This window comes from Oncorhynchus kisutch, linkage group LG26 (genome assembly GCF_002021735.2).
Source record: "Oncorhynchus kisutch isolate 150728-3 linkage group LG26, Okis_V2, whole genome shotgun sequence".
Lineage (NCBI taxonomy): Eukaryota > Metazoa > Chordata > Actinopteri > Salmoniformes > Salmonidae > Oncorhynchus > Oncorhynchus kisutch.
The window spans coordinates 20,199,409-20,223,904 of NC_034199.2; the positions used below are offsets into that span (position 1 = coordinate 20,199,409).

General features: G+C 44.0%; 1 protein-coding gene across 13 annotated transcripts; it reads left to right on the plus strand.

The window, feature by feature from the left end:
• The first annotated feature begins 1,508 nt into the window (after positions 1-1,508).
• Positions 1,509-23,716, plus strand: pou2f1b (POU class 2 homeobox 1b). 13 transcript variants are annotated; one of them, XM_031805372.1, is made up of 15 exons: positions 1,509-1,621; positions 11,436-11,527; positions 13,919-14,014; positions 14,961-15,143; positions 15,393-15,479; positions 15,942-16,089; positions 16,228-16,319; positions 16,398-16,571; positions 16,757-16,898; positions 17,013-17,167; positions 17,827-18,021; positions 18,192-18,297; positions 18,431-18,758; positions 19,021-19,121; positions 22,533-23,716. In XM_031805372.1, the coding sequence occupies exons 1-15, from the start codon at positions 1,576-1,578 to the stop codon at positions 22,805-22,807; spliced, it is 2,220 nt and encodes a 739-aa protein (XP_031661232.1). In that variant the 5' UTR covers positions 1,509-1,575; the 3' UTR covers positions 22,808-23,716. The 13 variants fall into 13 exon arrangements, with proteins under 13 accessions (XP_031661232.1, XP_031661239.1, XP_020317835.1 ...); XM_031805375.1 differs by lacking the exon at positions 1,509-1,621 and adding an exon at positions 9,530-10,021; XM_031805374.1 differs by lacking the exon at positions 1,509-1,621 and adding an exon at positions 10,924-11,015 and having other exon boundaries at positions 15,942-16,071; positions 17,022-17,167.
• The last annotated feature ends 780 nt before the right edge of the window (positions 23,717-24,496 follow it).

The following is a 24,496-nucleotide window of genomic DNA, read 5'->3' on the forward strand; positions in this document are numbered from 1 at the left end:
TATAACGGTGACAAACGGTACCCACAAAATGTTAAGGCCTACATAAAGCTGTCCCAACAGCAGTCCTAACACTGCTACACCTGGCTGTCAGCGGAGCCTTGTCTGGCAGCGAAACAGATAATTCAGCCTCATTTACTGCCTTAAAAAACATAGTTGATATGGCTGACTTACTTTAACAGATGTGGTTTCTAATGACAATTGAGATGTACAAACTAGGGCATAAGGGGACGACAAGCAGATAAGAGGCAATCCGTAATTTCGATTAAGACATTCATGAGCGAGCTAGGACGGACGTAGTCAATAGAACTATTTGTTTAGCACTTTTAAAATGTACAACGACAGAATTTAGAACATGGACCGTTCTTACAGTGTTCTCCCTGTACACCAAGTCAGAACCGTAGGAACCACACTCTACTGAAAAGCAGGATAGTGATTGCTTTGCGATGCTTGCAGTCACTGATTCCTTCCAAACTACTCATTGTTGAATTTGCGATTTTTAACTTGTTGTGTAATGTCTATGTCCAATGGCCGATGAGCACCGATACGTTTTAGCTATAATATCTTTCATTATTTCTCTTCATATGACAAAGATTAAAAAGGATTTGCCAGTAGATTGTCGACTTGATTCATGATGATGACTGCTAGCTAAGATTTTGAAAGTATGATGTTGACATGATCAGTCCAATAAACATGATTTGACATAATTTTATCTGTGGCCAACGACCTTCTAATGTAACTCTATGGTAGCACCCAAGGGGCTTGAATTTTCTAGGTCTACCCTTAGACTTGGCGGTGACGTACTGTCCCCACGAGTGACAGAACACTGAGATAATCAAGGGGCAACTAGAGAACATTACCAACACTTACACTCCGTATTTTCCGCTGGCTGGCCCACCACCACAGAAAGCACTGAGCTAGGCTGAAACACCTGCATTTTTGAGCTGCCTTACTCAAGAAAGCTAAAAAGAGACCATGTTTGTATGCGGCTTTATTAACTCAATGAATTCTCTATTTATTTATTTATGTGACACAGGTACCCCCCCCCCCCCCCCCCCCCACTAAAAAAACATGGATTTTTCTGTATATATATATATTTTTTTTTGCTAAATGCCCAGAATGACGGGTCCCCACGGCCATGGTCTAAAATGAAAAATCAACTAGGGGCTCTATGCGTTTTCTGGAAAACAATGCATCTCCCTGGAAGGTCAGTTACGCTAGCGCGTCGTGGAACATACCTTCCACGTCCTTCATTATTTTCCATAAAACACCTAATAGCCCCCCATTAATGATTCCTTAAATATTATACCGTATTTGCAGCAGACAACATTAAGGATATTTTAAGATGAATTTAGTTCCAATTTAACATAGTAGGATAATATGAATATTACTAACATGGGTTACATAAACACATGCAAACATAATACAATTATTTAAAAAAAACATAATTTATGCATACTTTCTCCAACTGTATTTATCAAGTAAATACAGTGCACTTGCACATGAGTCGTCGCGCAGGGTGTGTAGTTTTCTCTCTTTCCTCCTACCAGGGATGGGATTTCGGGTTAAATATTCAAAATGGCGGATGGAGGAGCAGCGAGTCAAGATGAGAGTTCAGGACCAGGTAATCATTACAGAATTTTACATATTCATACTCATATTCAAACACTCTTTCTCTCAACCCATGTAGCACAGAAGAAACGCGACAACAAAATGAGTTAGCCCAATGTTGCTGCTGTACGCGTAATTTTAGTTAATTCACAGCTAGCGGATATTTGACAGAGGGGTAAACGGGCTATTGCAGTGCGATGACAAATTAAAGGCAAAAAACATGCATCCCTTCTTTGTGTGATTAGAGCACTGTACGCCGCTACATATTCATACCCCTGTCTACAAATGCGATTTAGCATATTTTATTAGTAATTGGCGACGTGTCTGTGGTTTTTATACATGCCATATTCAGATATTGCTCAAATACTGTACTGTAGCTGTACTAGCTTGATAAGATGGCTAGCTTGGCTGCTAAAACTAGGCAGATCGTCTTTCTGTTTATGCTTATTGTGGCGTTAACCTATCTGCTTCTTGGAGGAGGTTTGCATATTCATTTTTCCAACAACAGCCAGCGGCTGTGCATATTACATTATAATCATATTTACAGTAGCATAATAGAAAGCCGAGAAGCTAACTTGCTTGATGTCGGAGGGCCGCAGCGTGTTTTTATATCTTCCCAGCCTTTGTGCTCGATACAGACGTTGTAGCCTGTTTTGTGTTATTCATGTGGGCCTGTCCGAGCATAATAACGTAGTCATTGAGAATGCGGGGTTCAGCATATACCATGAACTATTCGACATTATCTCGCTTTCGCCGCAAAATATGTCAAAACCTTTAGTTTGGCGGTTATAGACCATGCCTATTGTCTCCACTAAGTTTATATGCCTATTGATCATGTTTTTAGGTTAACAGTAGGCTAACCCATCTTTTTTCCCTCCATGGTGGCAGCTCAAATCTGCCCATTTTCAGCACCTAGCCCGTGAGCTAGTTTATTTTCCAGAAGCGTGATATCAACAATAGTACTGCTCTCTTTAGCAGATAAAAGCCTAAACGCTTTAAGAAATGTATAACCTAACTAGTATTGTTTATGTTTAGGACGTATTGGTGCTGCCTACCTCCTGGATGTGTTTTAAGAAATAAACGATTTTCAATTTATTTTATTTAGATTATTTTATTTGACCACATTCCCCAAAATATAGCAATGACAGTTATATAAATGCTGCTCCTGCCGCCATAAATCCACTAAAAACATTCACGGTCGAAAGGGAAAATATAGTTGCCGCCATTGTCTCGCCATTCGCTAGTCTGAGTTTGGACGAGAGCTTTGAAGTTTCGCCCCACACAACCGAGTCCCTCTTGTCTTGAGTTGTGTGTGCGTCGGTATCGGTGGCGTTTGTTTACGCAGACTGAATATAATAAACACTTAAGTAGAATGCCTAATTTGGGGACGTTTCCGATATTTAAAAACGATGCCTTGGATTTCCCCACCTCTTGTGGAGAGCGATTCCCGTGTTCAGCATCAGTTTTGAATGCCGTTTCTTTACAATCCATGTCGGCGAGGCCCATTCTACCTGTGCCATTTTTTCCCGGGGAAGGGTCATGCGTACTTCCGTGACAGCCAGGGGCACAAGAGAGGCCCACATCCAATGAATGTCTTGGTCTCAGTTTGATGTAATGGCAGACAAGGGCTCCCACCCATTTTCTTTTCTCGTGACACTGTTTTCACCATGATAATAAACACTTAAGACAAACATACAGATTTGCTGAAGTAGTTCAAATCTTTTTGCTCTGATGTGATGTCATATTATAGGTCTATTGTAGCCAGCAAGCACATTTTCCAAAAGATATGACAACTACACAATTTGCTTGCCTGATGACTCAAACTGAATTCTTCCTCTGCCCTATGTTCACTACATACTGTACTTCAGTCTAAGACTGCTATTGTTGAAGTAATTTCTGGTTATGTTATACAAAACAAAGTCATCAGCGATTTGATCATCACTAACCAATCAGATTATCAAAGCCGATGACACATTTTTTTAAACGCTGCTTTATCCAGGTGTGTTATGGCTCTGCCCCAACCCATCGGTTAATGGGACCAAACAGAACGGTTAGAGTGTGTATGCGTTCTAGAAATCAGTGGGGAGGTACTCAGATCCAGATTTATAAACTAACGTCCGTGGGCGTGGCGTAGCGTTTGGCCGGATTAAGGACTTTGGGTAGCCAGGCAAACTATTTGCTGCTTAGGCTAGGCGTTTGTGTGTGTTTGTGTCCATATTTTAGTTGTAGGCTACATCCCTGTTACTTATTAAAAATAATCGTATTCATGTTGCTGTGTTGTGTCTTGTGCTTTTTGCAAAGTGTGAAATCAGGTTATCCTTGTCACTGTAGCACAGCATTCACTTATTTTGTTGGGTTCCTGTCTTGTTGTGGGAAGCATTCAGTAAGTCCTTTGTAAAAAAAAAGGGGGGGGGGGGGCTTTTAGTACAAAATTGGGTCGATTATGAACTAAGCTACTTTGTGGTGAGAAATTATTTTCAAATTTTCACACTCACCCTCCTCACTTCCTCACAGTTTTATATTTTCATCCCATTCCATCCCGAGAGTTCCGTCTATGAATATTCATAGTTGTAAACATGGTTTTCATGAATAATGCATTATGTTCAGTAATAGATGCAAGGCATCTGAAAAGTATGCATGAAGTACGTACAGACAAGCTGTTCTAGTTCGAGAGGAGTATGTCATGTGCACATAGTGATATACTATACAGTATGTGACTAGATGGATAGTAGGTAGGCTTGGTACTAGATTACCATGGTAAAGTTAACCTGGTAAGATAAGGGACCAGACAGCTGTGTGGGATGTAGCCTAGGCTAGGACAAGAAGAAGGCCAAAAAGATTCTCAAAGGGGCAAAAGACAAATGAAAATATATAGTGTTGTTCAGTTATAATTTTTGGGAATGTACTATAATCCGGTTTGCCAGTAGCCCTGCTAACACTGGGCTAGGCCATTCACATAGGATTCACAGTGTTTTGCCTTTAAAAACAATTGGGAAATGTTTATATGATCGTGGGTTGTGACTAGAGGGAGTACAGCTATGACCGAAAGTTACATTTCGTAGCAGGTTAGGAGAGCATTTGAATGAACTCTAACCCTTTTCCTAACCTTAACCTAAGTCTCCTAACCTGCCACGTTAATTATCCTAACCTGATGCGTAAGTTCTCCTAACTCCTAACTTCCGGTTGAAGCTGTACTCCCTCTAGTCAGAGCCACTACTTTGGCGGGAACTGAGCAAAGAGACATTCATCTTTGACCCTGTTGCTGCAACAGTTGTCATGCTAACCTGAAGCAGCAAACAGCATTGATCAAGTTCTATATTTCTCAGATAGGACAGAATGCAAATTAACTGCTTTAATTTCTTCACATCCACAAACAGTAAGTTAGCAGTTTGCCATACTTGTAAATCTTTTGTAAATAATTACCTTCTAATGTGTTAATTTTCCTGTTATGGTGAATAAAAATGTGTCCAAAACTTTACAGTTAGCATTATGCGTTCGGGCAGGTAGTCTCCTGGCATCTGCTAAACCCAGATTCGTCCATCGGACTGCCAAATGGCGAAGCGTGATTCATCACTCTAGAGAATGCGTTTCCACTGCTCCAGAGTCCATTGGCGGCAAGCTTTACACCACTCAAGCCGGCTCTTGGCGTTGCGCATGGCGATCTTAGGCCTGTGTGCGGCTGCTCGGCCATTTCATAAAGCTCCCCACAAGCAGTTATTGTGCTGACGTTGCTTCCAGAGGCAGTTTGGAACTCGGTAGTGAGTGTTGCAACCGAGGACAGACAATTTTTATGCGCTTCAGCACTCTGCGGTCCCGTTCTGTGAGCTTGTCTGGCCTAACAAATCATTTAAAAGGTATTGCCAGCAGGTATCTCACTGGTCATCCCCAAAGCCAACACCTCCTTTGGCTGCCTTTCCTCCCAGTTCTCTGCTGCCAATGACTGAAACTAATTTCAAAAATCGCTGAAGTTGGAGACTTATATTTCCCTCACTAACTTTAAACATCATCTATCTGAGCAGATAACCGATCGTTGCAGCTGTACATAGCCCATCTGTAAATAGCCCTTCCAATCTACTTACCTCATCCCCATATTCTTTTTAAATGTACCTTTCTGCTCTTTTGCACACCAGTATTTCTACTTGCACATCATCATCTGCACATCGATCACTCCAGTGTTAATTTGCTAAATTGTAATTACTTCGCTGCTATGGCCTATTTATTGCCTTACCTCCTCACGCCATTTTCACACACTGTATATAGACTTCATTTTTTTCTATTGTGTTATTGACTGTACGCTTTTTTATTCCATGTGTAACTCTGTTGTTGTTTGTTTCGCACTGCTTTGCTTTATCTTGGCCAGGTCGCAGTTTTAAATGAGAACTTGTTCTCAACTGGCCTACCTGGTTAAATGAAGGTGAAATTAAATTTAAAAAATAATACAGATTAGTTGAAAAATGTATTGCGGTGGTTTGTATGGGGCTTTCCTGTAACGACCAGTAATGGACAAAACTCTTTGTACACTAGATAATGTGATATAACCTGTCTGTAGCTAGGTAATTAAAGTGATTATACAAAATGCTCTTTCCATGACATAGGTGAATCCAGGTGAAAGCTATGATCCCTTATTGATGTCACTTGTTAAATCCACTTCAATCATTGTAGATGAAGGGGAGGAGAGGTTAAAGTGATTTGTAAGCCTCGAGATAATTGAGACATAGATTGTGTATGTGTGCCATTCAGAGGGTGAATGGTCAAAACAAAATATTTTAAGCGCCTTTGAACGGGGTATGGTAGTAGTTGCCAGGTGCACCGGTTTTGAGTGTGTCAAGAAGTGCAGCGCTGCTGGGTTTTTCACACTCAGCAGTTTCCTGTGTGTATCAAGAATGGTCCACCACCCAAAGGACATCCAGACAACTTGACACAACTGCAGGAAGCATTGGCTTCTACACCTGCATTGCTTGCTGTTTGGGGTTTTAGGCTGGGTTTCTGTACAGCACTTTGAGATATCAGCTGATGTACGAAGGGCTATATAAATAAATTTGATTTGATTTGATTGGCGTCAACATAGGCCAGCATCCCTGTGGAACACTTTCGACACCTTCTAGAGTTCATGCCCCAACGAATTGAGGCTGTTCCCAGGGCAAAGGGGGTGCAACTCAATTTTAGGAAGGTGTTCCTAATATTTTGTACACTCAATGTATATGAGCTGGCTAGCTAGATAGCTGTTAGCTAAATATAAACAAAACTGCAACAACCCAAAACATTGTATAGAAAGTGTCTTTTAGTTGCCTGGCTTGCTAGATTTACATATCCTAAATACAATTTAAAACTGTTGCAGGTAATGCTGCTATTTGGACTCGGATGCTTCAATGTCAAGCAGACTGTCGTTTTTGTGTTTATACCAGGTTTATACTTTTTCTTAATAACAAGAACAAGTTTGATGTCGGAGAACAACAATAGAATGTTCATAATTGAAAGCGTGCCAAGCCGCTATATGATGATAGGGGACATTTATACTGAGGGTCTGGCGGGACATTTTACACATATTACCACAATCATGACTAGGTTGGTTGGCGGAAAATAAAAGTACAGGCTATGTTGCCGGCAATACCTTTCAGATATAAATGCAAGTTGCCAAAAAGTGTTAAAGTTGGTGGCAAAACGTCTTGTTTTATTAAAAGGTCTATAATAGTAGGAGAGAGACATGCATGATCAATAGGACAAATGGAGAAAGATTTGGTCACCATAATTGTAGAAGAGTGAAATGCCTTATGCACACACAGTTACATGCTATGTACTGTATTAACAAACTAGTTTAGGCCTATAGGCTTAACTCAGCTACATGATATTAATGGGAACTTAGTTTGAAGTGTTGCCGTGACTTACATACCATGGGTGAAGTTAAATGTCAGTGGAATTTGAATATGCTTATTATTCTACACTCGCTATGCCTCACGTTGAATGTCTCCCTTTCACATTAGCTGTTCCGCTATATTCACTCAGCCTTTCCATAAAAAAGTGCTAATGACTTACCTATTAAATATTCTCTGCTAAAATATTTGCATAATGAATTGTTCGATCCACAGTTGGATTTTGCGAGCCACCCTAGCAAGTGTGGTTTAAATAAAGTGCCTTTCTCCTTACTTCTCTTTGCCTCTGAACCCTTCTGTTTTCTCTTTTTGTTTTGCATTAAGAGGGTATAGTGGGTGGTTGTGGTTTGGAAGGAAGGAAGATGGGGTGTCTGTTTTTTGGGTATCTCTGTCCTTGTTTCATGGGAGGGAACCTTATTTTTTTCCATCAACAAATTCACACTTGGAGAGTTAGTGGTTGAAACATTTGCTGTGGCTTTGAGAACGTGAGTTTAAGTGTCCATAAGGGCTCAGGGCCAGACCCAGACACGGGAGGCAGATGGTTTGAGTGTTTGATATATATTAGTTCCAAAAGGGGTAAACAAGAGAATAGTCATGGACAGGCAAAAGGTCAAAACCAGATCAGAGTCCAAGAGGTACAGAGTGGCAGGCAGGTTCGCGGTCAGGGCAGGCAGACTGGTCAGGCAGGTGGGTACAGAGTCCAGAAAACAGGCAAGGGACAAAACCAGGAGGACTAGCAAAAGAGAGAATAGCAAAAGCAGGAGCACGGGAAAAACACGCTGGTTGACTTGAAACAGACGAGACGAACTGGCACAGAGAGACAGGAAACACAGGGATAAATCCACCGGGGGAAATAAGTTACACCTGGTGGGGGTGGAGACAATCACAAGGACAGGTGAAACAGATCAGGGCGTGACAGTGTCGTAACCTGGCCTAAATCGGCCTTCTGACGAAAATGGTTAGCCGTTAGCTTCCTTGGCTGAAAAAGTACTACAAACTAGTCTAATAATGCCCCACACTGCAACTGCAAAAACACTTTTTTTAGGCTATTGTTTGATTACTGTCCATACTGTTGATTACTGTCCCTACTGCTTTGTCATGCCCTTTCTTCAGTCTCTGTTTGTCTTGGTCACTAGTGTGATAAGGGAGCCAAGAAAAGAGACAAATTCGGTTTAGTTTTTTATTGAGGATTTTTTGAGCAAGGCAAAACCACACGTTCATCCCCCTATTTTTCAGAGGTCTACCCCACAAAACAGTCAGATTTAATTTTAACATTGCTTTGACACCCCACTCTGTCAGTCGGCGCCTGCCTGCTCGCTACATTAACTTCCAAGGCATGTTCTTCTACACTAGATTAAAAAGAGTGAAATGGGAAAAAAGCCGTCTGAATGAGAACAACTAGCCTAATGGAATTTAAAGCTAATCTAAATATGCTAATCTTCACACGCTTCATAAACATAGCTGATAGCACCCCCCTCCCTCCCATTTCTGTTTCTCTCTCTCTGTCTCAGTAGTTGTGCAGAGTGGAATGCCATAGCCACAGGGGGTCTGGTAGTAATGACAGGCTCGTGGTGGAGTTATTTATTCCCCCCACCTCCAAGCCCTCATTAATAACCAGGCCTGGTCTCTGTGACTCCTGGCGGACTTTGGGACCAGCAGTCCGAGACATTCTATTAGTTCTATTAGCACCCGCCACCTTTCCACGCCAACGTGCCCAGACCACTGCCGACAGGCCTCGCACTGAATTCTGGGCAGTTGTTTGCCCAGTTTTTTTTTACCTGGCTCTCTCAGCTAATTACTCTGCTGCCTGCATTCTGCCGGTAATTGGGCTTAGTTTGAGGCCGGACATCTATAAAAAAAAAAATCATAATATTCCCCTGTTTTTTATTGTTCTCCAAAAAGCCATCCAATTAATATGCTAATGAAATGATACATATTTATGGATTTTAAATTATGCAGAAAGCTTTCAGAGCCCAGTGTGAAATGAATTGCTTACAGGACTTCAAAGCCTTGAATCGCTAACGAGGTAGGGCCTGATTTGCATACAGCTTTAATCAGCTGAATACTGATTATACTCCATTATAGAATGGGGTGGGTGGAGGGAGAGAGAGAGGAGCCAGCTGCACTAGTTGTTTCTGTTTTCTTCCAGAAAGAGAGGGAGAGAGAACTTTTTCAGTAGTTGCGACAATCCTGCCACGAATCTGAGAGAGGGAGAGAAAAGGAGGGAGACTGTTGAGAAGAAAGGAAAGGTAGAGAAAGATTGATTGAGAGTGAGGGAGAGCTGTTAGTCTAAAACCCATTGGCTTAAGTGGAGTGCTGAGGCTGTGTCTCAGTGTTGTTCAGTGGAGCGTTCAGTGGACTGTGCCAGTCTGTCTGTGTCTTGTGTGTGTAGCTGTAGTTTGACTGGACTCTGCACTGACCAGTGGATAGTGAAGAGAGGGAGTAGGGAGAGGAGGGGCAGTGTGCTGTCCGGCGGAACCAAGCCTATCTGCCGCCGCCAGCTTTTGCAAGCATGCTGGAAAATACAGGTTCAACAGAAGTGGGTGAGTCATGTGATCCGGTGTTGTGTGTTTGTGATGTTGATGATGATGATGATGGGGTACCAAATACACCAGATATTGTTGTTGTGGGGGGAGGCCAGGGAGAGGTGCTCATTTTGGAAGTGGGCTACTCATTTGCCGAGAAGGTGCTTAAATACCAGCTCCTGGTGGCAGGCTTGGACATCCTCGGGTAGAGGTGCAAGCTGGTGGCGCGGATATTTGGCACAGCCTTGCAGTGCGTGTCCTCCAGATTGCGGGCCTGATAAAAACTAGGGCAAAGCAATTGGCTAGGTACTGCTCTGTTTCAGCTGTCGTGGGCAGCCTAGCTGTTTGGAGAGGGAGGTGCTTTCTGTACCCTTACATGCCATGCATAAAGGGACCTTTTGAAATGTTTGGATCTTTTCATTGTCAATTTGATTGGTAGATTCAAATAAAGTATTTCAAATGTGTGTGTGTGAGAGAGAGAGAGAGAGAGAGATCGTCAAGGAACAAGTCAAAAGGGGATGAAACATTTTCCTGCTGGGCTTTTATGCATGTAAAGGCATGCTTCAAAGTGCTTCAAAGTGTATCCTCTAATTGTTGAAGATGTTGATTTCCACTGTATTAAATGGGGCGTTTTCTAATTGTAAGATTTTTACCTGGCGCAATTTTTTAAACCTGGTTTTGTATGGAAACAATACTCTGCATGTAGGCTAGAGGTAGTTGTGGGTGTGTAGCCCATTAGAAAACATTATTATCAGACTCTGTTGGAAGGAGTGGGAGTTGTCTAGTGTTATTGTATTAAGTGCGGCATACGACATCAGATATTTAAAAGATGTGGGCTTTAGGCGCTGGTTTGGGATGGGATGGTGGGGCGTTACTTTTAGATGACAGTTGAGTGAAAGTCTCTCTCTGTCTGTCTGTTTTGTCTGTCTGCCTCTTTCAGATTCTAGAATGAGTAATCCATCAGAAACTAGTAAATGTGCAATGGAGAGTCAGAGTGGGGACGGAAACACAGGTGAGTTACCTGCTGTGACCTGCATTGCTCTGGCTGCCCGCACCTGGAGTGTCGTTCAGGAGGCACAAACGGTTTCAAATAGTCACAAACGGACAGAGAAAATGTCCTTGGTTATTAGACTCTTAAGTTCAGGTAATGGTCTTCTGTTTAAAAACCTGTGGTCCTGTTTGGTGCCCTCTGAACACCCCCCGGGTCAGCACTCTGCTCACTTCAATGTCCTACAGAGTGTGTGTTTTTATTGTGTTGATTGAGAAACCTAATAGAGAGAGAGGTTCAGTGAAAGTTAATTGGGTTGTTGTGCTGTTGCTGTAATTAGAGGCTACTGTGTTATGTTCACACGTGTCGATTTGTGTGTGCTGTGTGTGCGTATGTGAAAGTGTGTGTGTGTGTCTGATGACTTAATTGCTTTTCTGTTCTCAGGAGTCCAAACGAATGGACTGGACTTTCAGAGGCAGACGGTGCAGGCCACAAACGCAATCACCAATGCACATGCACAGGCTCTGCTCCAACAGGTAACTCACTCACTCACTCAGACCAAAACACACACAGGTTTGCTGCTTTTACCAGAGAGTGTGTGTCTGTGTGTGTGTGTCTGTGTGATCTGAGTATATGTGGGTGTATTTTTTGCACGTGCCCAGGCTGGCAGAAGTGTAGTTGAAATGAGGAGAGGGGACAGAGACATGCCAACAGAACAGAGCCACACACACTAGAGCCGGACGATATGGACAGAAAATCCATATCGTGATAAATCTAACTATTTTACTCGTAAACAGTAAATATGAAACTTTTATTTTTTATTACTTTACATTAGCAGCAGGGCACTATAATTTTTTATTTTCAGTGCGAACTAAGAAAACTGAGATGGTAGCCAATGATTCAAAAAGTCAGCTATTCGATCTAACATATCCAGGGAATGCATGGTTGATATGTTGATTTGCGACCTGTCAAATAGGATCCAGAAGGATCAGATTTATTTTTGGTTCTTCAGAGAATCTGCCGACATCTTTGTGCATATTGGACTATAAGCTGTATTATTCTCAACCTGAGGAAGTGGGAACTCAAAACACTGGGCTGGAATGCTTACTCTAAATATGATATTGTTGCTATATAGCCATGTAGGCTAATTGATTAAGCTATCAGTGAATGTAGGCTAATGTCCTACAAAAACCTTTCAGGACTAGGTCTAGGCTAATTTATATAAATGGCACACTCTGCTTTGCGCACCATACTAACTACAGTCTACTCTGGTTGTATAGTTGTGCCATGAATTCAAGAGGTGAGAAATACATGATGTACTCCCAGAAAGCTGTGACTCTCCTCCGTAACTACAACAACAGTAGTTGCTTTGAAAACTGTATGTTTCCCGCAATTACATTTTGAGCAACTGTCATATGCTTGTGCTTCACAGTAGGATGAGGGAGTGAGAGTGGCTCGCTCACACAAAATACGACAGCGAAATGGGGCAGATACTTTCATAGCAGGAATCAACATAATGCATAGGCTATTACTGTTGACCAAATATTGTTTTTACAACAATCTACAGGAATGTCGTGTAGCAAAATCACAGAAAATTACCTTCGTAGGTAAAATGTTTCGGTAAGAGGAAGGCAATATCCGTCATTTTCGGTTTACCATCCCAGCTCTAACACACACACACACAGACACACACACAGTACATGTAAATGAGCCAGGCTCTCTCGGTATCGCCTGGCAACAAGGCAGATTAATCAACCCTGTATGCTAATTAGCTGCTCTGCGGTTGCTCGGAAACAGATGGCGAAGAATATGCAAATCTCTGCAGAATTTACATGCACTGCATAACAGTTTTTTAAATGAACTTCTCCACTCACCCCTCCCTCTTTCCTCTCTCTGTTCTCTGTGGGCTGCAGTACATTCCTCTCCTGCTTTCCTTGTGTCGATCATTTTCTATTTAGAGAATACCTTCAGTGTGCTGCCTATTATTGAAGCCCTGTTTTTGTGTTTATGTGGCAGTGTGTGTGGCAGTGTGTGTGGGATTGTGTTTATGTGGCAGTGTGTGTGGCAGTGTGTGTGGGATTGTGTTTATGTGGCAGTTTATGTGGCAGTGTGTGTGGGATTGTGTTTATGTGGCAGTGTGTGTGGCAGTGTGTGTGGGATTGTGTTTATGTGGCAGTGTGTGTGGGATTGTGTTTATGTGGCAGTGTGTGTGGCAGTGTGTGTGGGATTGTGTTTATGTGGCAGTGTGTGTGGGATTGTGTTTATGTGGCAGTGTGTGTGGGATTGTGTTTATGTGGCAGTGTGTGTGGCAGTGTGTGTGGCAGTGTGTGTGGGATTGTGTTTATGTGGCAGTGTGTGTGGGATTGTGTTTATGTGGCAGTGTGTGTGGCAGTATGTGTGGGATTGTGTTTATGTGGCAGTGTGTGTGGGATTGTGTTTATGTGGCAGTGTGTGTGGGATTGTGTTTATGTGGCAGTGTGTGTGGCAGTGTGTGTGGGATTGTGTTTATGTGGCAGTGTGTGTGGGATTGTGTTTTGTCTTGCTGTGTATATGTTTTTCCTCTTCTTCTCCACTCCAATGTTGAACAGTAAAAATATGGGTCTTGCTCCTTATCTCTAGTCAAGACTCTGACAGATATAGTTGCAAGAATTAGGGCATCTGAGTACAATAAGTATCAGTCAACATCATTATTCAAAAACAGATCGACATAATGTACAGACGACTCGTGATAAATGCAACGGTTTGAGACTGGACTTAACAGGAACATGTCGTTATCAGGAGCAATGTAAAATAAAGCAGTTGAACTGAGACTGGAAAACTGTATTGCACTCATCAAGTTTACAGTTATCAGCAGTCGCCTGTGTCTATATGACATGTATCTGGGAAGGTTATTCTATATAAGGTTATCCTATGTACTCTGCTCCTAGTCCAAGTCTGAAGACTCGGGTGCAATTCCAACCTCCGTCCAGCAGGGGGTGCTGCCTCAGGCCCAGCTCATGCTGGCTGGGGGACAGATAGCTGGAGTAAGTGTCATGCTGTCTGCCTGCCTGCTTGTCGGTTCATCTGTCTGTCTGTAATGTGCTGGATCTCTATGGCTTCCTCATCTGCACTGATCTAAAAGAACAGCAAATGCTCAGGAGGTATCGTCGGTATATTGGTTTCACTGTTCTCAGATCAGTGCATATGAACGGAAGGAGATACACCCAGAGAGAGGGTGGGGTTATGTCCAAATACTATTTTCCTTGTTTCCTCTCCTTAGTGACCGGTGATTCGATATAAAGATTGAATGGGAATTGATCTACCTACCTTATTCATTCTACCAATTCCTGCTATGATCAGTGTTGGTGGGAGGAACTGAGAGAAGAGTATTGGGACGTAGCCTGTGTGGGCTTGTGCACATGTGCAATCATGCCAACCCCACGACAAACATCACCCTGGTACCATCTTTTGGTTTGTGTGTGAGCGACCGGGAGCCCAGGCGTCATACTCATCCATGATCATTCTGTCGCATGGCCAGAAAGCCCTCACATGTGATAGAGTCATGTGACCTAAAGATCAGACAGCCAGTGGCTGCGATGAGAAACCTCTCCAAACACCAACATCATCTCCCGTCCAAATGCATGAGTCCTCTCCTCTCTCCGTCTGTTGGGCCCTAAGGCACTCAGTCACTGCATCACATGTACTGCTAGTTTTGTCCTTTGCAACTTGAAAGACCTTTGACATTTTGAAATGAATGGTGAGGGGCATTTGTCTTGACATACTATTGTTTCTCTTCCAACCGCTCACTCCATTTACATTTTTCTCTCTCTTTATCTCTGCGCCCCCCTCTACCATTCTCTCTGCCCTCTCTCCACAATATCTGTCATCTCTGCCTTTCTATCTCCCTCTTTCTCTCTGCCCCCCCTCTCGCTGTCTCCCCGTCTCTTTCGCTTTGACCCCCCCGTCCCCCGTCTCGCTTTCCCTCTCCAGTTGACCCTGTCTCCAGCGCAGCAGCAGATGTTTTTGCAGCAGGCCCAGGCCCAGCTCTTGGCAGCAGCCATGCAGCAGCAATCAGCCAGCCAGCAGAGCAGCACCACGGGGGCCAGCATCTCTGCCTCCGCAGCCACCCCCATCACACAGCTGCCCCTGTCCCAGCCCGTCCAGATCACCTCTGTAAGAGAGATACACACACACAAATACATGAGAATGTGTATAGACACACACACACACACACAACCCCATCACTAGGGCTAGACGGAATCTGCAGGGGGCAGAGTATCCTGCTACCTGCTCTAGAAAGGGGTGTAAAATAAAATCATGAAGTCAAACCCAATACTGCCTCAAAACATATAACAGCCACAGTGTCATCAATTGAATATGCAGGAAACACAGAGCTGTAATGTTCACATCATTCCCCCTCAGATTCCCTCTGTCTCTACTCATCTCCCAGGCCAGCTAAGCCAGCTGGGATACCCGTATGAGATGGCGACCTTCAGCAGTTACCTACCTGTAGTACACCTTTATATCACTGTTATATGAATGACTGGACCTGTAAAATCTACCTAGTAGTACTCATGTATAACACTGTTATATGAATGATTATAAGTATGCTGTTACCTGTAGTACGTTGTAACCTTTTCTCCCTGTGGAAGCTTAATGAAAACTTTCCTCTGTTGATCTCTGTTGTATGAATGAGTGCACCTGTAGAATGAAGCTAGAATAAAGGCCAGCAGGCAGCAGCTACAGTATCACCTCTAGTAGACCTGTACCCCCCTTACCTGTAGGACTAGACTTATAAATACTGGCTTCCCTGTAGTTACGAGGGTTCCTCACTTCCTGTATTTGTGTGTGTGTGTGTGTGTGTGAGATGACCAACATCAGCATGAGTGGTGTGTGACTATACGTGTCTGTGTGTGCCTGTAGTAATGTGTGCTCCTTTCTCCCGGTGGGTGTGTGCGTGAGGACTTTCAGCAGTTACAGCAGCTGCAGCAGCAGAATCTAACCATGCCCCAGTTTGTCCTGGTTCAACCTGGCCACCACATCGCCACCCAGCTGCAGCCTGGTCAGTTCATCATCTCACAGACACCGCAGGGCCAGCAGAGTATGTACACAACGCAGAGTATGTACTACACACACTCACACACACACACATGGACACAGGCACGAACACACACGTGCACAAACATACACACTCGCCCGTCCTCGCTCTCACCCTCCTTTCGTACCTCTTAAATGGTCTCCATAATTCTCTCAACAGGTTTCCTGCAAGCCCATAATCTTCTAACTCAACTACCTCAAAGCCAAGCCAACCTCCTGCAGACTCAGCCAAGCATCAACCTTGCCTCACAGGTCAGACACTACAACTACCACTACCATGTTTAGTTTGTCATTTCCTTTCAGCCCTAACCCCATACTTCCGTCCTGTAGCCAGCGACTCCATCCCACACGATAGCAGCCACGCCCATCCAGCCCCTGTCCCACAGTCAGACCCCGCCCAAACGCCTGGACACACCCAGTCTGGAGGAGCCCAGCGACCTGGAGGAGCTGGAACAGTTCGCTAAGACCTTCAAACAGAGACGCATCAAACTGGGCTTCACACAGGTGGGTGTATGGTTGGTGTTGTGAGGGATCTGTATGAAGGTGTGTGTACGTGTGTACATTCTGTGTGTGTGGTTTGGGGTATTAGCGAACTGCAGGAAGGTGTGTGTGTGTATGCTTGCATGAGTGTGCATACGTGTGTTTGTGTTAACAGCAGAGCTCTACCTAACCCTCTCTGTCTCCCCCAGGGGGATGTTGGCCTGGCCATGGGCAAGCTGTATGGTAACGACTTCAGCCAGACCACCATTTCCCGCTTCGAGGCCTTGAACCTCAGCTTTAAGAACATGTGCAAGCTGAAGCCACTTCTGGAGAAGTGGCTCAACGATGCAGGTATGTCTCTGAGCTGACCGACAGCTGTGTGTGTTTGTACTCTATTGTGTACCGTATTATGCACTGCAGAGTACCTGGTCTTTACCTCCATCCCTGTCCCTTGTCGCGGTGCTGTTTGTGCAGAGAATCTGTCGTCTGACCTGGCCCTGTCCAGCCCTTGCGGCCTGGGGTCCCCCGGTCTGGGCATGGAGGGGCTCAACCGCCGACGCAAGAAGAGGACCAGCATCGAGACCAACATCCGCGTGGCCTTAGAAAAGAGCTTTCTGGAGGTGAGTGAAGTGTTACAGTCTAGATTAGCGCTCACTTGTCTTCACTAACTTACCTCATCAATCAATTTTAGCACTTAAACCATTAGGAAGGGAATCAATGAAATGGAAAAGAATTAATTCAGTGTGTCTGGTAAACTGAACTACTGAAAATAACTGCCCCATGCTGAAAATAACTACCCCATGCTGACAATAACTACCCCATGCTGAAAATAACTGCCCCATGCTGAAAATAACTGCCCCATGCTGAAAATAACTGCCCCATACTGAAAGTAACTGCCCCATACTGAAATGAACTGCCCCATACTGAAATGAACTGCCCCATACTGAAATGAACTGCCCCATACTGAAATGAACTGCCCCATACTGAAATGAACTGCCCCATACTGAAATGAACTGCCCCATACTGAAAGAAACTGCCCCATACTGAAAGAAACTGCCCCATATTGAAAGGAACTCCCCCATACTGAAAGGAACTGCCCCATACTGAAAGTAACTGCCCCATACTGAAAGGAACTGCCCCATACTGAAAGGAACTGCCCCATACTGAAAGAAACTGCCCCATACTGAAATTAACTGCCCCATACTGAAAGGAACTGCCCCATATTGAAAGGAACTCCCCCATACTGAAATGGAATACCTGGTCTTTTGCCCTCTTCAAGCAGAACCAAAAACCTACCTCTGAGGAGATCACCATAATTGCTGACCAGCTCAACATGGAGAAGGAGGTGATCCGGGTGTGGTTCTGTAACCGTCGGCAGAAAGAGAAGCGGATCAACCCCCCCAGCAGCGGACACAGCATCACAGGGACAGGCAGCACCCCCATCAAAACCATCTTCACCCCCAATAGCCCCTTGGTATTGACAAAACACACTGGCATGTACATGTACCACACACACTTGCACTTGCATGCATGGACACATACACAGTGTAAGCATGCATTACACACACACACACACACACACAAGTAAAGTGTATTTTTTTCTATTCCATGTTCAAGCCTTTTTCTTCTCCTTCCCTGGTGCAGGTGGCCAGTACGGCGAGCCTTGTGACCAGTAACACACCAACCACACTCACTTTAAACCCAGTGATGCCTCTCACCAGCACCAGCGTCTCCGGCCTGACCTTGACAGGTACACGGGGAAAGGGGAGGGACAGGATCATATTTGAAGAAAGAAATCTCAAATTAGGATTCAGGCATAATTCCCTTCCCGTTTCCCACCTGGTACTTAAAAACTAAACACCACCCTCCGGGTTCCGTCTCAGGCACGACGATCGGAGCGACCACAAACACGGCATCTGTCATCTCTACGGCACCCATGGTTACCGCTGTGACCAGCTCCACCTCGCTAAGCCCCTCCCCCACGGCCCTCCAGGCCACGGCAGCGGAGACGGATGGAACCCAGGAGCACACGGTGGTCATGCAGGCGCCATCGTCACTAGCAACCAATCTGGGGACAGGTCAGGTGATGGTGGCTGGACCGGGGCTGTCAGCGGCCCTGCAAGGAGCTGCCCAGTTACCCACCAGTTCTAGTTACGCCTCCATGGCTGGCCTTAACCCAGGACTGATGGCATCCTCACAGTTCACTCCTGGGTGAGTAGGACGGGAAAGGGTTTCAGAGCAGGATCACAACACACTACATGAAGATATTTCCAGTGCCCATGTATATCTAAAATATGATATAAGCCATGTTGAAACTATTTTGAATAGTCATAGTAGTAATAGTTGCAGTTGAACGCTCATTGCTATGATCATCATAATCTCAGGGATTGAGGGAGGAATAAGGAATTCAGGGTAATCTCTACTGGAATCACTGTGTCTCTGTCTGTCTGACTATACTTGTTTCTGTGTGTAGGGGGGCCATGCTGAGCTTAGCTCCGGGTGGGCTTGGAGGGGCTATAAACCCCGCCATGTTGAGCAACAGCACCCTGGCCACCATCCAAGGTCTATGGAGCGGCAAGTACACCTGTTTAATTACTCTGCATCTCACACATATGCAGTGTCTTCAGAAAGTATTCCTGGACTTTTTCCATTTTGTTGTTACAAAATGAGTTGTTAAAATGAATAGAATTGTCATTTTTTGCCATCAATCTATACAAAGTGGAAGATTTATTTATATATATATATATATATTTTTTTTAATGGAAAATAGTACACTAGTACAGTGGGGCAAAAAAACGTATTTAGTCAGCCAGCAATTGTGCAAGTTCTCCCACTTAAATAGATGAGAGAGGCCTGTAATTTTCATCATAGGTACACTTCAACTATGACAGACAAAATGAGAAAGAAAATCCAGAAAATCACATTGTAGGATTTTGAATGAATTTATTTGCAAATTATGGTGGAAAATAAGTATTTGGTCAATAACAAAAGTTTATCTCGATACTTTGATATATACCCTTTGTTGGCAATGACACAAGTCAAACGTTTTCTCTAAGTCTTCACAAGGTTTTCACACACTGTTGCTGGTATTTTGGCCCATTCCTCCATGCAGATCTCCTCTAGAGCAGTGATGTTTTGCTGCTGTTGCTGGGCAACACGGACTTTCAACTCCCTCCAAAGATTTTCTATGGGGTTGAGATCTGGAGACTGGCTGGGCCACTCCAGGACCTTGAAATGCTTCTTACGAATCCACTCCTTCGTTGCCTGGGCGGTGTGTTTGGGATCATTGTCATGCTGAAAGACCCAATCACGTTTCATCTTCAATGCCCTTGCTGATGGAAGGAGGTTTTCACTCAAAATCTCACGATACAGGGCCCCATTCATTCTTTCCTTTACACAGATCAGTCGTCCTGGTCCCTTTGCAGAAAAACAGCCCCAAAGCATGATGTTTCCACCCCCATGCTTCACAGTAGGTATGGTGTTCTTTCGATGCAACTCAGCATTCTTTGTCCTCCAAACACGACGAGTTGAGTTTTTACCAAAAAGTTCTAGTTTGGTTTCATCTGACCAAATGACATTCTCCCAATCTTCTTCTGGATCATCCAAATGCTCTCTAGCAAACTTCAGACGGGCTTGGACATGTACTGGCTTAAGCAGGGGGACACGTCTGGCACTGCAGGATTTGAGTCCCTGGCGGTGTAGTGTGTTACTGATGGTAGGCTTTGTTACTTTGGTCCCAGCTCTCTGCAGGTCATTCACTAGGTCCCCCCGTGTGGTTCTGGGATTTTTGTTCACCGTTCTTGTGATCATTTTGACCCCATGGGGTGAGATCTTGCGTGGAGCCCCAGATCGAGGGAGATTATCAGTGGTCTTGTATGTCTTCCATTTCCTAATAATTGCTCCCACAGCCAAACCAAGCTGCTTAACTATTGCAGATTCAGTCTTCCCAGCCTGGTGCAGGTCTACAATTTTGTTTCTGGTGTCCTTTGACAGCTCTTTGGTCTTGGCCATAGGAGTCTGGAGTGTGACTGTTTGAGGTTGTGGACAGGTGTCTTTTATACTGATAACAAGTTCAAACAGGTGCCATTAATACAGGTAACGAGTGGAGGACAGAGGAGCCTCTTACGAAGTTACAGGTATGTGAGAGCCAGAAATCTTGCTTGTTTGTTGGTGACCAAATACTTATTTTCCACCATAATTTGCAAATAAATTCATTAAAAATCCTACAATGTGATTTTCTGGATTTTTTTTCTCATTTTGTCTGTCATAGTTGAAGTGTACCTATGATGAAAATTACAGGCATCTCTCATCTTTTTAAGTGGGAGAGCTTGCACAATTGGTGGCTGACTAAATACTTTTTTGCCCCACTGTATATTGTGATTATATAAGTATTCAACCCCCGGAGTACAATACAGCAGCAATTACAGCTGTGAGTCTCTTTTTTTTTACCCCATTTTCTCCCCAATTTCGTGGTATCCAATTGTTCGTAGTTACTATCTTGTTTCATCGCGACAACTCCCATACGGGCTCGGGAGAGACGAAGGTCGAAAGCCATGCGTCCTCCGAAACACAATCCAACCAAGCCTCACTGCTTCTTAACACAGCGTTGCTCCAACCCGGAAGCCAGCCGCACCAATGTGTTGGAGGAAACGTCGTGCACCTAGCGACCTGGTTAGCATGCACTGCACCCGGGCCTGCTAGTGCACGATGAGACAAGGATATCCCTACCTGCCAAACCCTCCCTAACCCGGACGACGCGAGTCCAGAAAACAGGCAAGGGTCAAAACCTGGAGGACTAGTAAAAGAGAATAGAAAAGGCAGGAGCATGGGAAAAAACACACTGGTTGACTTGGAACATACAAGACGAACAGGCACAGAGAGACAGGAAACACAGTGATATAAACACCAGGGATAACAAGCGACACCTGGAGGGGGTGGAGTCAATAACAAGGACAGGTGAAACTGATCAGGGTGTGACAGATACAGCTACCACCATTCTTGAAAATACAAAGAATGGTACTCATTGTGTTGTGTTGGATTTGCCCCAAACAACGCTTTGTAGTCAGGACAAAAAGTACATTTCTTTGCCACATTTTTGGCAGTATTACTTTAGTGCCTTACTGCAAACAGGATGCATTTTTTGAATATTTTTATTCTGTACAGGCTTCCTTGTGGTTGAATCTGTTGAAATTGTGAAGTGAATTTCACTGCTCGACTGAGGGACCTTCCAGATAATTGTATGTGTGGGGTACAGGGATGGGGTAGTCATTTAAAAAATCCTGTTAAACACTATTATTGCACACAGAGTCCATGCAGCTTATGTGCCTTTTTAAGCACATTTTTACTCCTGAACTTATTTAGGCTTTACATAACAAAAGGGTTGAATACTTTTGAAGACATTTCAGCTTTTCATTTTTAATTAATTTGTAAACATTTCTAAAATCATAATTACACTTTGACATTTGACATTATGGAGTATTGTGTGTAGATCAGTGACACTAAATCTAAACTTCATACATTTAAAATTCAGGCTATAACACAACAAAATGTTGAACAGTCAAAGGGTTTGAATACTTTCTGAAAGTACTGTATATACATATGCTATTTTCATGTTATATAGCTGGAACTTATACTGTATATCCAACCTCAATATATATAAGTACTTTTCTCTTTGCTCGGTACCTTACAGCAGCGGTTCCCAACCTATTCCGTAAAAAATGTGAAAACCACTGCCTTACATTTATTTACCTGTATAACTAGTCTATACCTGACACTCGTGCACCTGTCCTCCTTGTCTTCACCACACGTTGGTCTCGTCACTGACATCGTTGTGTCTGAGACGTAATCAGAACTCTTCACAGCTCCGGCAGCTAGCTAGCTACACTACCCATCCCCATTAATCAACAGTTACTGTAACTCTCCTCCAACTGACGATGGCTAAATAGCTAGCTAACCCCCTCTGTCCCTCCTTTCCTCACCCTGTAGCTCTGGCATCGGGTGGCACTCTCCCCATCACCTCGCTGGACGGGAGTGGTAACCTGCTGTTCGCTAACACCTCGGCCGGCAGCACCCCCAACCTGGTGCAGCCCCTCTTCCTGAACCCCCAGAACCTGTCCCTGCTCACCAGCAACCCCGTCAGCCTGGTGTCGGCCGGAGCCGCCGGGGGAGGGGCCCTGCAGGTCACAGCCAACCACCAGGTCACCACGGCGACCGTCCCAGTGCCCGTCTCCACCATCACCACTGCCTCCAAGGCCCAGTGAAGCTGAAGGCTCAAATTGCCTCGAATGACACCCTATGCTCTATTTAGTGCACTACTTTTGGTTAAATGTTGCGTACGATATGGATGGCTTTGGCCATAGTAAGACACTACATGGGGAATAGGGCTGTTGTTTAAGATTTGCCCTTAGGCTATTTGCTCAATCCACTTCTTCATCCTCTTCCTCCTTGTCCTTCTGCCTGTCATCTATCATTATTTAATCCTTTTGCTGCCACCAAAAAGAAACCCTCTGTGAAGAGGGTTGGAATTTATATTTTACGTTTTTATTTCATTATTCATTCTCTCTTTTCCCTTGTACTCCAAAAACGATGTGCGACTCCCTGGATGTTTTTGTCGGTGTACGCAGCGGGTCACACAGGAGGACTGGGGCGGCCATTTTCTGAGGCAGGATCATCTTGAACTCTATGGTCTGTGCTCCTTGTGACCCCTGAGGGACCACCTAGCTTTCCCTCTTTCCTCTCTGTCACCTTTTTCAAAAGTATATATCTTCCTCTTCCCTGTTCAGAACATCTTCTGAAATACTTCTAACCAAAAATTTGATTTAACTTTTTTGACGTTTTTTTCTTCTAACAAAAATGATTTACTACTAAAGTTCACAATCTACATCATCACTAAAAGAGGGGTTTGCGTGTTTCCCCGTCTATAGTTTGAATTTATTTTGTGTCGGGCTCTGTTGGACAGGCCTCAGCACAAATCATATCAAAGTTATATTTTAGAGGCGCTTAGTTTGTTTTCTCTTATTTTAGTGTGTGTGAGTGGACATTTTCAGAACTTTGTACGTCTAACATTAATTTAAGCTTTAACTCTGATATACAGTACCAGTCAAAAGTTTGGACACACCTTCTCATTCAACAGTTTTTCTTTATTATTACTATTTTCTACATTGTAGTAAAATAGTAAAGACATCAATACTATGAAATAACACATATGGAAACATGTAGTAACCAAAAACGTGTTAAACAAATCAAAATACATTTTATATTTTAGGTTCTTCAAAGTAGCCACCCTTTGCCAGGCTGCATCACATCCGGCCGTGATTGGGAGTCCCATAGGGTGACGCACAATTGGCCCAGCGTCGTCCGGGTTTGGCCCGGGGTAGGCCGTCATTGTAAATAAGAATTTGTTCTTAACTGACTTGCCTAGTTAAATAAAGGTTAAATACTTTTTTATTTTTTTATTTCCTTGATGACAGCATTGCACACTCTTGGCATTCTCTCAACCAGCTTCACCTGGAATGCTTTTCCAACAGTCTTGATGCTGAGTACTTGTTGGCTGCTTTTTCTTCACTCTGCGGTCTAACTCATCCCAAACCATCTCAATTGGGTTAAGGTCGGGTGACTGTGGGGGCCAGGTCATCTGATGCAGCACTCCATCACTCTCCTTCTTGGTCAAATAGCCCTGACACAGCTTGGATGTGTGTTTGGGGTCATTTGTCCTGTTGAAAAACAAATGATAGTCCCACTAAGCGTAAACCAGATGGGATGGCGTATCGCTGCAGAATGCTGTGGTAGCCATGCTTGTTAAGTGTGCTTTGAATTCTAAATAAATCACTGACTGTGTCACCAGCAAAGCACCCCCACAACATCACACCTCCTCCATGCTTCACGGTGGTAACCACCAATGCGGAGATCATCCGTTCACCTACTCTGCGTCTCACAAAGACACGGTGGTT